The sequence below is a fragment of the Rosa rugosa genome, chromosome 4 (genome assembly GCF_958449725.1).
Source record: "Rosa rugosa chromosome 4, drRosRugo1.1, whole genome shotgun sequence".
NCBI classification, from domain to species: Eukaryota; Viridiplantae; Streptophyta; class Magnoliopsida; order Rosales; family Rosaceae; genus Rosa; species Rosa rugosa.
Genome location: NC_084823.1, coordinates 30,028,889 through 30,041,961, shown reverse-complemented (window position 1 = coordinate 30,041,961; position 13,073 = coordinate 30,028,889). Strand labels below are relative to the sequence as shown.

At 37.7% G+C, this 13,073-nt stretch overlaps 2 protein-coding genes across 3 annotated transcripts; one reads left to right on the top strand and one right to left on the bottom strand.

Moving 5' to 3' along the window:
- The first annotated feature begins 3,261 nt into the window (after window positions 1-3,261).
- LOC133745929 (psbP domain-containing protein 3, chloroplastic) lies at window positions 3,262-5,158 on the top strand. Its single transcript, XM_062174091.1, has 9 exons — window positions 3,262-3,384; window positions 3,513-3,597; window positions 3,684-3,793; window positions 3,891-3,947; window positions 4,047-4,124; window positions 4,258-4,340; window positions 4,435-4,629; window positions 4,801-4,845; window positions 4,981-5,158. The coding sequence occupies exons 1-9, from the start codon at window positions 3,306-3,308 to the stop codon at window positions 5,005-5,007; spliced, it is 759 nt and encodes a 252-aa protein (XP_062030075.1). The 5' UTR covers window positions 3,262-3,305; the 3' UTR covers window positions 5,008-5,158.
- A 357-nt stretch (window positions 5,159-5,515) lies between these two features.
- On the bottom strand, window positions 5,516-10,686 carry LOC133745744 (uncharacterized). Of its 2 annotated transcripts, XM_062173866.1 has the most exons (8): window positions 10,344-10,683; window positions 10,062-10,185; window positions 9,706-9,838; window positions 7,829-7,865; window positions 7,445-7,676; window positions 6,984-7,028; window positions 6,654-6,751; window positions 5,516-6,058 (listed from the first exon to the last, which is right to left on the bottom strand). In XM_062173866.1, exons 1-6 carry the CDS (start codon window positions 10,581-10,583, stop codon window positions 7,009-7,011), a joined length of 786 nt encoding a protein of 261 aa, XP_062029850.1. In that variant the 5' UTR covers window positions 10,584-10,683; the 3' UTR covers window positions 5,516-6,058; window positions 6,654-6,751; window positions 6,984-7,008. The 2 variants fall into 2 exon arrangements, with proteins under 2 accessions (XP_062029850.1, XP_062029851.1); XM_062173867.1 differs by lacking the exon at window positions 6,984-7,028 and having other exon boundaries at window positions 10,344-10,686.
- Window positions 10,687-13,073: the final 2,387 nt, after the last annotated feature.

Here is a 13,073-nt window from a genome sequence, read left to right as displayed (position 1 = left end):
TTTTCTCTAAATAATTACTATCATGCCACACTATCTCTCATCCCTCCAATCTGCATTCTCTCTCTCTCGTCACCAGCGACTGGCTCGCCCAGGACTAGGCCGACGTGGGCCGAAACCCTGACGACCGCTCCAGACCCGACATCTGCAGGTCCAGACTGGACTCAAACTCAACGTCAATCGGCCAGCGTTCTCTCATAATTCCGAGACTAGCTCCAGACTCACCTGGAACTAGCACCGCCCCTCGCAGCCCAAGTTCCTGTACCGCCAACAAGCCAGACCTCGTCCCCGTACCAGTTCACCGACTTCCCAGATCTCTGGCTCATCACAACAACGACCTCAGGTTGCTCTGAATTGAATTCCGGCAACCTCCGTTCGTTTCCAGACCACTCCGACGTCACCAGCTCCACACCAGCTTATTCCCTGCAACCATCAGCTCGAATCGACCTTCTTCCCCAGAACCGGAGCCGCTCGCCCGCTCCCTTGCTCAGCCTGCAGCGCAACTCTTAGTGTCGACATTCACAACAACTTTCGGGGGCCCAAATATTGCAAGTTTGATTAATATGGATATTAGTTATACAGGACAAAAAAGAAATCAAGTAGTAGTACAACATAAAAGAGTAATCTCCTCATTTATCGGGGGGGGGGGGGGGGGGGGTTATTGCCCCCCAATAAAAGTTTTGAATTGTTGTAATCTCCTCATATTTTTCTTTAATCAAAGTTTTATGTGTCTAATTTTAGAGTAATTAGTTCTCATTCCAGAGATCGAAATGTTTATTGGGGGGCAATAAAGGTTTATTGCCCCACAATAAAGGTTTATTGAGGGATAATAAAGGTTTATTAAGGGGCAATAAACCTCTCCGGAGACCTATGAGATCTCCGACAACCTATTTGGAGACCTCCGGCGAGGTTTCATAAATTTTTATTGGCTCCCAATAAATGTTTATTAGGGGCAATAAACCTCTTCGATTACCTATGAGATCTCCGACGACCTCTTTGGGAATCTCCAGCGAGATTTTCAAAGATGTCCTGCGGCGGGCGATCGGTGACCGGTGAAGGGATTCAAGCGAAGTTTACTATGGCTTCTCTCTCTCTCTCTCTCTCTCTCTCTCTCTCTCTATAACAAATGAGTGAGGGCAAAATAGTCTTAAAAAAAAAAAAAAAAAAAACTTAATTGGGTTTTAGGGAAGACCTTATTAGAGTCTTTATAAGTAAGTGAGAAAAAAAAATAAGTAGGTGTGTAAGGGGGAAAAAGTCTCTAAAATTAGGGTAAATATATACACACACACACACATATATATAAGGGCCATTCCACTAAGCGATCCATTTTTTTGGTTTTTTCTAGGGATAAAGCATTAGACCAACTTTTCGATCACATTTCGGCATCTCAACCATTCAGTGTTTAGGTCCTAATGTGTAGATCACTTTTGTAAATTTTTAGCCAAATCGGTGATCGTTAAGAGATCAAACTAGATTAAATCAATGAACGAACCAAATCTGTCAAACTTGAACCGTTCATACTTATAATCTTAAGTCGCCATTTTGAATACCTTAACGATAATCAATTTGGCTGAAAATTTACAGAAGTGATCTACACATTAGGACCTAAAAACTGAACGGTTGAGATTGCAAAATGTAATCGAAGAGTTGGTCTAATGCTCTATCCCTAGAAAAGACCAAAAAAACGGATCACTAACTACAAAATCGGCCCTATATATATATATATATATATATATATATATATATATATATATATATAGAGAGAGAGAGAGAGAGAGAGTGACGCTATTCACACACCTTTTTTCTCTATTAACACACCCCCTATATTTTTCTATTACTTTAATTCAATTTTTTTTATATATAAATTACCCTAACTACCCTTTCTTATAATTATGTTTCTTTTTCCTTTTTCTTTTATCTATTTGGTAAGTCAATTATCCCCAAATCCTAAACCCTTATTTTCCCGCATATATAGAGGACTTAAAAACTTTTTTTGATTCTCTCTTTTCTTTTCCATCAAAAACTTCTTTCATAGTCATTCTATATCTCTAATGTGATGCTTTGAAGTTCAATCATGGCAAAACAAGAAACTTTAGACCCATCTTTCTGAGAAAATTTTACATCTGATTTGCAATGGAGACATGGAAGAAAAATATATATGAGTTCAGTGATCATTAGAGCCCTTTTGAATCCATCATTCTTGATAAGATTCTAATTGAAATTATTTGGTGTATTTGAATCCATTGAGCAACTATAGAACTTTACAACAGCCTAATAATGATAGCCTTATAATGATAGACATGATTTGTTCTACTATATTATACTAGTAGAACATAATATTGTCCCCACACGAAGATTGCAACTCATTGCATTCAATATTATGTAGAGCATCTCCGAATTATGTGTACATTATCGGCTGCAGTATGGAAGTTTGTGGCTGAAGTGGATAAAGCGCTGATTATATATATATATTATTTAAGGATGATGCACCTGGATTAAGAATCATAAACAAACAAGCATTCAGTTTGGTGCTTTGTAAAGTATGAGGACAAACTTTGCAATTTGGATTCAGTTGCATGAAAGTAATTACATGAGAAGCATATTCCTTGTCTAATAATACAGGTCATTCCAGTTAATAAACGTACTATTTTTCCTTAATTTATAGGTAAAAAAATTAATTTATTGTATAATGATATTTGATTCATGATTAACTCGTCAAATAGAAGAAAAAAAAAACAGAATTATAAAGGAGGGTAGTTAGGGTAATTAAAAAAATTGAATTAAAGAAATAGAAAAATAGAAAGGATGTGTTAATAGAGAAAAATGGTGTGGAACGGAGGTCCATTCCTAAGCTTAGGAACAGATTTTCAGTTTTTTTTTTTCCCACTTTTCGATCACACATTCACATTTTAACCATTCAGTTTTTAGGTCATAATGTATAGATCACTTCTGCAAATTTTCAGCCAAATTGATGATCGTTAAGGCATCCAAAACTGCAATTTACACGAACGGACCAAATCTGTCGAACTGGAACCGTTCGTGTTTATAATGGTAAATTGCAGTTTGGGATGCCTTAACGATCATCAAATTGGCTGAAAATTTGCAGAAGTAATCTATACATTATGATCTAAAAACTGAACGGTTAATACGTGAAAAAGTGATCGAAAAGTGGGTCAAATATGGAAATCTGTACGTCCGTTTCTGAGACGGACTGTGTGTGTATATATATATATATATATATATATATATATATCCCGAATTAAAGCAAAAGATATGAAGTGGAAGAAGCAGAAGGCAATCTAAAAGGCATGGCTTCCGTTGCGTCTTGGCATCCTCTGTTCCTTCGACCTCGCACAAGCAATTTCACCGCAACCTCGAAGAACCCAGGTGAAGCTCTCAGCTCAGCTCCACAGTCCACACCCAGTTCCTACCTAATCTCCATCTTTTATGTTACCATTGACAGGTTAAACTTAATTAATCAGCTACCTTCTTCTTGCTTGGTTCACTTTCTTTAGGCACCGCCATATGTAGAAAGAGCTATCTCCAATGTTGCAACAACAAAAAACAAGAACCACAACTAGAACAAGAAGAAAAACCAGTGTATGTAACTTACAGAGCATTTATGGAAGCAATAGCATGCTTTTGCTCGGTTCATATTCATATACTTGTTTTTGCTTAAATTCCAGTTTTGGGATGCAATGCCAAGCCAAGAGAAGACAAGTTTTGCTTGGGACGACTTTTGCTGCATTTTCTTTTCCGGAAATTTATTCAAAAAACATTGCATTGGCCGAGAATGGTAACATAAAATTAACAATTTGTCTCCCTATTCATGTTGATTGCATTTTGAATCTTCATACTTTGGAGTGGAGTTGAACTTATAGTTTATGTGGCAGAGGGTTTTCGTGTTTTCACCGATGATGTCAACAAGTTCCAGATATCAATTCCCCTAGGTGAATATATACTCCCTGTGAATTGGCATATACTAATTCAAACTAGATTAGTTGAATTTAATAAGGCACTGATGAATGCTTTGGTCTTTGATTATGGAGACTGGCAAGTAGGCGCAGGAGAACCAAGTGGGTTCAAGTCAGTTACTGCTTTCTACCCGGAAGCGGGTTTTAGCTCAAGTGGGTATTCTCTCTCTCTATAATCTCAAGGTTGTTACTTTTGGCTCAAGTAGTACTAAGTACTTTATATTTGGTTGGATTCCTCTTTATTTGACAATGTCATTGCATACATTATGATTGCTTTGTGCTTCAGTTAGTGTCGTAATCACGGGGCTTGGTCCGGATTTTACAAAGATGGAATCCTTTGGCAAGGTTGAAGAATTTGCTGAGACTCTGGTAAGCTCTTATTTCTATATGTATGTTATGTTTCTATCTTCCATTGGGAATTGAGAAGGGGCTTCGCTTGCTAATGTACTCCTCTATTTCACAGGTCAGCGGACTAGATAGGAGCTGGCAAAGGCCGGCAGGAGTTTCAGCAAAACTCATAGATTGCAAATCATCTAAAGGGCTTTACTACATTGAGTATTCACTGCAAAATCCTGGTGATAGTATGAAGCACCTCTATTCAGCTCTTGGGATGGCAAGCAACGGCTGGTACAACAGATTATATACCGTCACCGGCCAGGTATGGTTTCCACAACTGCCATTGTTCTGTACAACTGCTCTCTTACATTAAATGCCTCGCACAAAAGTTTGTACGAGAGAGAAATACAGTTGTACTCTATGATTATTTCTCTCTTATAAATGTTAGCGCGCGGTTAGAAATTGAATGGTGACAGTGGAATATTTTCTGCAGTTTGCAGAGGAAGAATCGGATAAGTACAGTTCCAAAATTGAGAAGGTTAGCTTAACTTGAGATTTTCTGTATGATTCTTGACAGAGATGATTCTCATAATAATATAGTACAGTACATGCTTGTACTAACTTCTGATTTATTTAAAGAAAAGTTCAATTAATTTTTATTTGGGTTTTGCAGGCTGTAAAATCCTTTAAGTTCAACTGAGATGTGCCAAGAGAAGATTATGCAGATTGTGACTTAACCACGGATTTGTGTAAATAACATTGCAGCAGTACCTTTTAAAATATGGAAGTTTCAGAAATATTTGTTATGAATATATGCTTTTGGAAGAGTCGGTGCAGTTCAACACTTCAACTGTTGAATGCTAAAAGTACGTGTTTTTTTTTTTTTTTTTTTGAACAATTCAGTAGGGAGTTTAAGTTGTACTTCTAATATTTTGATCCAGTTTGGGATGACCGGACCATTCATATACAACTGAGATGTGCCTGAAATTTTATCATTTCAGATTGGAAGGAACCGAACTGAAAATCACACAAAAACTGCACCAAACCACCTAGTCCGGTTTTATTTTCAGCATTCAGAACTATAATCGAAGTGATAAACCTAAGAAACCACGTAAAAATCAAATCAAGGCATGACATAACGAGGACAGGCTAATAATGAGATGGGAAAAATTGGATCCGAGTAACTCGCTCAAAGAATGGACACAAACTAAATCAAATGTTTCTAATAATATTAAACCACAAATGAACTACGCATCCTTCAAAGCAGAAGTTTGCTAGACTAGTCTTGCTGTATCGGTACACAAATCGCTTGTTCCAAATGAATAGAATATGCCTGAAGCTTCTCTCCTTTTGAAGCCAGGCACTCGAAACTATCTAGATTACACATCTCAGTTTTGAATGAAAATCCTAGCGCACTACTATGCACAAACCCAATGAACTTACAAATATGATGGACCCACCAAGGGACCAATACAACACCAGAGACTATACACCTAAATGCTGGGACAAAACTATAAAAGAATCATATGTTGATCTTACATGTTTTTTTACCAAGTATTATTACTATATGGCTGCTAGAAACCTGATTCCAGCACCCACCAATCCACAACCTGCTACTTGTCTTAAGTAACAAAGTAATAATGGTTTCGATACGCTGAGGAAGCATCCTCAAAAGGACAGCAGCCTTCCTTCTCTGCTATCTGGAGTGACTCCGACATCTGAGTTCTCTGGTGTGCATGAATATGAATGACCTGCAGAAAATAAATGTAAGTATAAGACCTAGGCAATATTCAAACAAGTGAAATCAGAGATGTCACGCCTTGCATTCATAAATAAAATTTAAACTGAAAACAAATGCAGATCAACACAAAATGTGAACCATCAGAAAAATCACATTATACTGAGGCATCAATAATGCAATCCAGCATACAAAAAAATTGCTTCTATAGGAGACTTACTTATATTCACTAAGCACCAGATGAGGGGTACTACTACTGGATAAGGAAAATTATAGCAATTGATATAGCATTGGAGTTTACAAACAAAGTAAAACCATCTAGTAATCATCCCACTAATTAATCTAGAGGCTGATCACCTAGACTAATAGAAAGTACTATAATTTTTTAGCAATATAATCTCAGACTTTTGTTGCCACAACTTCAGATAGAACCATTTGTGACCTTTATATGGTTATTGATACAAGAAACCACATGACCTCAGCCGGCCATCAAATGTGACCCAAAAAAAGTACAGAGAATATAACTAATTCAGCTAGCCCTCTAGAATGAGTTTTCAGTGCCATCGCTTAATCTTGTACGTCTAAAAGCAGATGACCAAATAGTTTACCTCTACAATGCAAAATAAGAAATTGCAAGGCTAGATCTGTAGTCCACCACCTAAGTAGCAGTTCTGCCGCTCTTAGTCCTGCTGCAGTCAAAGGGTACCTGCAAGAAAATTAAACAAAACATAACATAACAATCTCATACAATCATACCGAACTCTAATCGCAGATACATTTTTCTTTCTCTTTTTTTTTTTTAATCTCCAGAATAAGTTAAAGACTGATAAAACCTCAACCAACCCCTCACCCAGCTATTATTTCAGAATCACTACCCGCATATAGAGAAAGAGCAATATCTAGGAAAAGTGGTTGTACTGCCAAACTCACTGTCATACCTGATTAAAAGCTATAAAGCTGTCTTCACGTTTCAATCAGAAGACCTGGACAGGAAGACAGCTTATCATTCGGTAAATTTCAGCTGATTCTCATATATTTTTCTATTACATAAATTCAGAATCTAGAAATCTAAGACTCTGTATATGAGAGTGTTGAAGGAAAAAAAAAAAAAAAAAGCCTAAATCATTGATATATTGAGTCACTCTTTCCTTGCTAAGTGAAGAAATCAGCCTATTAATGCTTACTGTAGACAGGATGAGCATTGTAGATAAAAATAAATAAAATAAAAAGGGTGACAATTAAGACTACACATCATAATCTGTCATACTCTTAGGTAGTGAGTGGTCCAGCCTCAGAGATTCTGATTTCACATAAGCTATGTACTAGACCAGGAGAATGTTCAGTGGATAAAGTTCCACTAAAATTCTAAAAAAATAGACAATTTCGGACGAAAGTTTACCTGTGGAATATGGTGCTTGAATTGTAGGGACTGGTGTAGTTGTTACTGCATTAACACTGGGTCCAAATGGGATTATCTGCTGAGCAGGCATTGCATATCTGTGTACTGTTGGATAACCCTGACCACCTGGAATGGTTTGACCCAGTTGTGCATAGGAATACAGAGTATTAACCGTCCCTGGAACTCCATATATCTGAAGATACTGCTGACCCGCGTAAGAATTGTGAGCACCCTACCAGAAATATGACAATGCAAAAGTTAGGGATCATAAATTTGAAAACAAATAAAATATAACATCCTAACTCATACAATAAAAACATGTCATCAAATGTATGACAGATAAATACAACACAAACGTCAGCCTGGTAATGCAAACATAGTTACCTGTGAATAAACGTATTCCGGCCCGTAAGTTGCATACCTGCAGGGAGAAAACAACTATCACTACTTATAGTTTAATAAATATCATACATAAAGAACTCAGATTAGTTGATGTTTTCATGGGAAGTGAAAATACAGTTATATGCATGAGATTGTATGGAAAATATACACCAGTATTTTTAACAATGCAAGATCCAAGATTTCAAACTAAAGATGAAATGATTACACACATTGAGCAACCTCCTGTAGGAGATCAATCAATAAAATGGTGAGACTATAAAACCATTTATTGGTCCTAATTAAACATGTCTCAAGTCTGCTTATTCAATAACATTGATTTGGGATAAAACCGGGCCTCCAATTACAAATCACACCATGTCACATCATTCTAGTTTGAACCAAGAAGCCTGTAATTCTAAGGGAATGACGAATAATGAGAGACTACATGACCGTGACTGCTGTGATAGGCACATGCCACACAAGAAAGCATGGAAGAAATATAGTTGCAGAAAAGATGTGCCAAAATCAGTTGAGATAGTTTCTCACCATTCATTCCATCGTCCACCAAATCAATATTGAATTCTGACAACATAAATACAGAATAATTGGACAATCAACTAATAGTACAAAACAAGACATTAATTTTTTTGGCCATCTCCTATCTAAATTTTGATTAAAACAGCTGAGGCTCTAAGATCGTATAAGCACATGTAATGCAGTAGCTACAGCTTTGTTAGGAATGAAACCACCTTTTCCGAAGTCCAAAGACTAAGCTCATTAGCCCAAGAGAACTTCTAGAGATTAACCTCTACTGCTATTAAGAATTTTGTGACCAATGCCATTAATGGTCTCTTGTAATTAACTTACTTAATGAGTCTTGTAGGCTCTGTTTGGACTTGCTTCTAAAACTGGTAAAAGATCATCCAGAATGTCAAAAGCATTTTAGCTGGTGTTTGACAAAAAAAGAAGTTAGAAGTGCTTCTTCAGTTATAGAAGCGTTTTTTGGTGCTTTTACAAGAAGCACTTGGCATCTTTCTACCTAAAACAAGCACTTCAAGTGCTTTTACAAGAAACAATATGGTTCTAACAAACTGGTTCCATAGAAGCACTTCGCAACAAAAGCACTCCTAGATAAACAATCGCAAACAAAGCCTAATAATTTAACCATTCATTGGTGCTTTAAATATTTGTTTGAGGATGTATTTGAATCCTGAAATCAGATGCATAAAATTAAGTGTTAGTGAAGGCTTGGTGCCTTGGTATCTCCTCTACCTTTTCCTCTCTCTTCCTTTTACATTCTCTCCATCTTTTTCTTTCTCTAGAGGTATAGCAGCCATAAACCACTTTTATTCTCTAGATCAATTCTATCCCTTAAAAATATTTCTCATTTAAGTATAATCATAGGCAACACTCGCATTTTGGGCCATCAACATCTGAGAAATGACATGCTTAGATGACAGAAACATATAGCTAAATTATTTACTAATAAAAAAGTTGAAAAGAAATAAAAAAAAATAAAACAACGTAAGTCTGCACCAGTCACATAATCCTCTAAGTTTTGTAATGTGATATATCAAATGGTAACAAATTATAAAACATGTGAGAGAGCAATAACATTTAAGTATCAATGAATGCGAAAGAAACAGGAAATAAGATCCAGTTTCTAATTGTTCAAAACCTATATCATTTCTACGATACAAAACCCAAAATTTGTTCTTAAAATTTTGAAAAAAAACAAGCTATCCAATAAAATTGAAAACGATATACTCTCATAATTATTAGATTGAATACTGATACATAAAACTCAGCCACCTGAGTGGACTCGGCATTGCATTGCCCAGAACATCTAATGAAGAATATTCTCTGAGAGTGCAACTTACCCATAAGGAGGAAACATCATCCCTTGTGGATAGTTGTACGGAAGAGGTTGCTGGTAGCCATATGCTCCGACATAAGCCCCACGAGGAGCTTGCATGCTGCTTCCAATATACGGAGAAGCCGGTGCTGAACGTACTGTAAGTAACAAATGCAAAGAGAAGTACTTAAACTTTGGTACTTAGAGAGAAACTTGACTACTATGGACAAATGTGCATTCAACAAAGAGTAAAACTGAAGACGATTGAAATCAAATCGTCAACAGAGTCCATGACTCATTCTTCTGATTAAAACAGATTCAAGGTGGCACACAGGTAAGAAATTGATAGCACAATCATCAACCACACAATGAAGTACATACCATAACTCAGATGCGGCCGAGGGCGCCGGAGTGAAGCCAGATTACAATTAGCGCGGCGGCCATCAATAACTGGAGTTGGATCAGCACATGCCCTGGCAGCAGCCTCCGGCTCCTGGAAAGTGACCTAAATCCTCCATATAAACACAAAACAGTTCATTCAAAAGCCAAACGAAACAGAAACCTCCATTGATTCATCATATACCACCAGTTGAACTATCATATCAATTATCAACCTAGCTCAGTGAATGATTTCGAAAACAAGAAAAGAAACGGTGTACTCACAAAACCATAGCCCTTGGATCGGCCGGTGTTCTTATCAGTAATAACAACGGCCTCAAGAATCTGGCCGAATTGCTCGAAATAGCGTCCCATGGTCTCGCTCTGGGTTTCCCAGGCGAGGCCGCCGACGAAGAGCTTGGTGTAAGTGGTGTCCCCGAAGGGGGAGTTGATGAAGTGGAATCCGGAAGCGCCGGAGCTGGAGCTGGAAACGGAGTTCCGGCCCGGAAGCGGCTGGTACGCCATGAATCGGAGGTCGGTGGTGACGTTGACAGTGAAGGCAAGGGCGTAATAATGGACCAGGAAGGGTTTTCGTGTATCTCGTTGTAATAAGTGAGAGAGTGTCTTTATCTTTTTTTTCTTTTTTCTTTTATATTTTGTTGAAAATTTTAGGAAAGAGAAAAATAAAATTTAAAAAGTGTGCGACTTTTTAGGTTGGAGGAGAATGGAGAGGTTCTCAAACGAAGCTGACAGCTTGAGAGGGTGGGACCCAGGTGCCTCCTCTACTCCTGCTCGGCGGCCTTTCTTGTCTTAAACCCTAGTTGGATTTCTACGCGGGACCAACGCGGATTGGTTGGATTTCTAACTCTAGAGAGTCGTATTTTCATGTGAGCAATTTTGAAAAGAGACGGGCGCCGTCCATTTATTTTCACTCGTCAGATTCATTTGTTCCTCACAATCCTTTAAAAATTGTCTATTAAGCCTCATATATCAAAACTAGTATTTTCTTAACAAAAATGATAAAAAGAGTTATTAATAAATAACTCAATCTAGGATTGGGCACGAGTCGGGTCATGTGTGAAATTTTTGTTTGGCTCTAGTTTTTCTTGAGCTGGTCAACAGTCTCTTTTCTTGCGTGGGCGTGCCAGCACAATTCGGGTGCGGTCGTCGGGGGTATCCGTTGACCTGACTTCTTTCAAGTGATTGTGGACGAGGAGAGCACCAACCTTGTCGTGGGATTCTTTGTGCCTCGTGGCGAGGACTTTTGCTGAGCTTCTTCAAAATCACAATCGATACTCGATGTTGTAGATCGAGAACTACTAGGAAGTGAGAAGAACTTGCTAAAGCGTGACTTTAGCTTGGCTGGAAGGTTTGGTGGCACTAACAGTCAGCTCGTGAGGAGACTAGGACTGGAGTGTGATTACTGGTAAGAGAAGGAGAGGGTTGCTCTAGAGAGGCTTGGATAATCTTAGAGATTGTTGTTGTGAATTGTGTCTTGAAGTGTTTCATTGTAACCTCTATTTATAGGCTACCATGCCAAAGTGTTTATTCTTAAACAAATGATAGTAGAGATAAGGAATGATGAGTTTTGGAGATAAGGAAGCATAATTGGAGATAAAGAATGATGAATTTCGGAGATAAGGAGATAAGGAAGCATAATTGGAGATAAGGAATGATGAATTTTGGAGATAAGGAAGCACTTTCGGCTCCTTTATTCCTTCAATTATATCTCCATCAAGAATTCAGATTTTGACCGTGACTTCTTCATAACAAATGTTCCACTATGAGTGTAGATCATCCTGGTAAAATTTCAGAGCTTTTGGTATAGTGGTTGGGCCGGAAACTCTTCTGGACCTCTTACAGGTCCAGTTTTCCAGTTTTGCTTCTGCAGAAAATTGGATTGATTGTTTGAAGGCCTTCCACTCAAAAATAGCTCTGGTACTCTTCATAAGAAATGATTCTTGGGCTTTCTAGATTTAATCTAGAAAGTTTTAGCTCATTTGGATTTCGTTTGGTTAGTCTGCCGCCCCTCTTTCCTTGTTTAGCTCGGTTTCTCCTAGCCGAAGTAAGAAAATGTGCTAAAGTTGACTTTTCATGCTTGCATGCTTCCATAGCAGGCTTTATTTAGCCTCTAAATATATATTTCGAACTTGTCGACAATATATAGCTTGAGCCACTGACATTGGCTCAATTTCTCCAAGACGTGCCTTGTCAGGCCAAAATGCTCATTTTGGGTCCGAACAATTTTAAGGACTCGAATCCTGACCAAAATTTTCATGCCGGGCCCAAATGTTGAGTTTTAATGTTTGGGACTGAATGAAGCCTGACCTTTTTTTTTTTTGGGCCTGGGTTTTCGGGCCAAAGAGGCTAAAAAAAAAAAAAACTATCGTCAAATTCTAACCGTGGATTTGTGGAGGCCGTAGACGCAGAGTCAATCGTGGTTGCGTTGCTGAGATGGTTGAAATTCAGCCCCAATTCCAAGATCGCGTCCAAAATATGAATCATCAAAGGAATTGGCATAATTTAGAAAAAACAAAAATATTTCAAATGGACTTCTAAAGCCTTAGAGAAACAACATGAGAAGCATTCAGATGCGTTCAAGAATGAAAACCAGAAGATTGATGAGAAAAATAATACCCTTAACGTACCGTATAAACACCAAACTTCTCCAATGGCTAGATTAGTCAATCTTGCTAAGATGGTAGAAGTAGTGGAATAGTATAAATTGCCTCATTCTTTGAAGAAACAATTAAGTGCAGACAAAATAGAAAATAACTTCCATGATAAAGTAGTCTAGTTAAACCAACTCAATAGAATAAGAATCCGAAAGTCAAAGCTTATTGGAAAGAATACTTGAAATTCAATTATCATTCCAAATTTGTACTTTTGAACCATCACCAATCTGCCATAAAGAATCTCTCTACAGGATAAGACCGCCATTCAGTATATTAAGAGAAAAAGTAAGATGGTTGAAATTCAGCCCCAATTTCAATATACAATTGGTGTCAAAACTTG

Bases quoted from the DNA above. Each gene is read 5' to 3' on its own strand.
- LOC133745929 (XM_062174091.1), top strand. From the start codon at position 3,306: ATGGCTTCCGTTGCGTCTTGGCATCCTCTGTTCCTTCGACCTCGCACA. The intron at 3,948-4,046 runs GTGAATATATAC...TTGATTATGGAG, and splicing joins CCAGATATCAATTCCCCTAG to ACTGGCAAGTAGGCGCAGGA. The intron at 4,341-4,434 runs GTAAGCTCTTAT...TCTATTTCACAG, and splicing joins AAGAATTTGCTGAGACTCTG to GTCAGCGGACTAGATAGGAG.
- LOC133745744 (XM_062173866.1), bottom strand. From the start codon at position 10,583: ATGGCGTACCAGCCGCTTCCGGGCCGGAACTCCGTTTCCAGCTCCAGC. The intron at 9,839-10,061 runs GTATGTACTTCA...TGTTACTTACAG, and splicing joins TCGGCCGCATCTGAGTTATG to TACGTTCAGCACCGGCTTCT. The intron at 7,029-7,444 runs GTAAACTTTCGT...CTTCCTGTCCAG, and splicing joins TCAAGCACCATATTCCACAG to GTCTTCTGATTGAAACGTGA.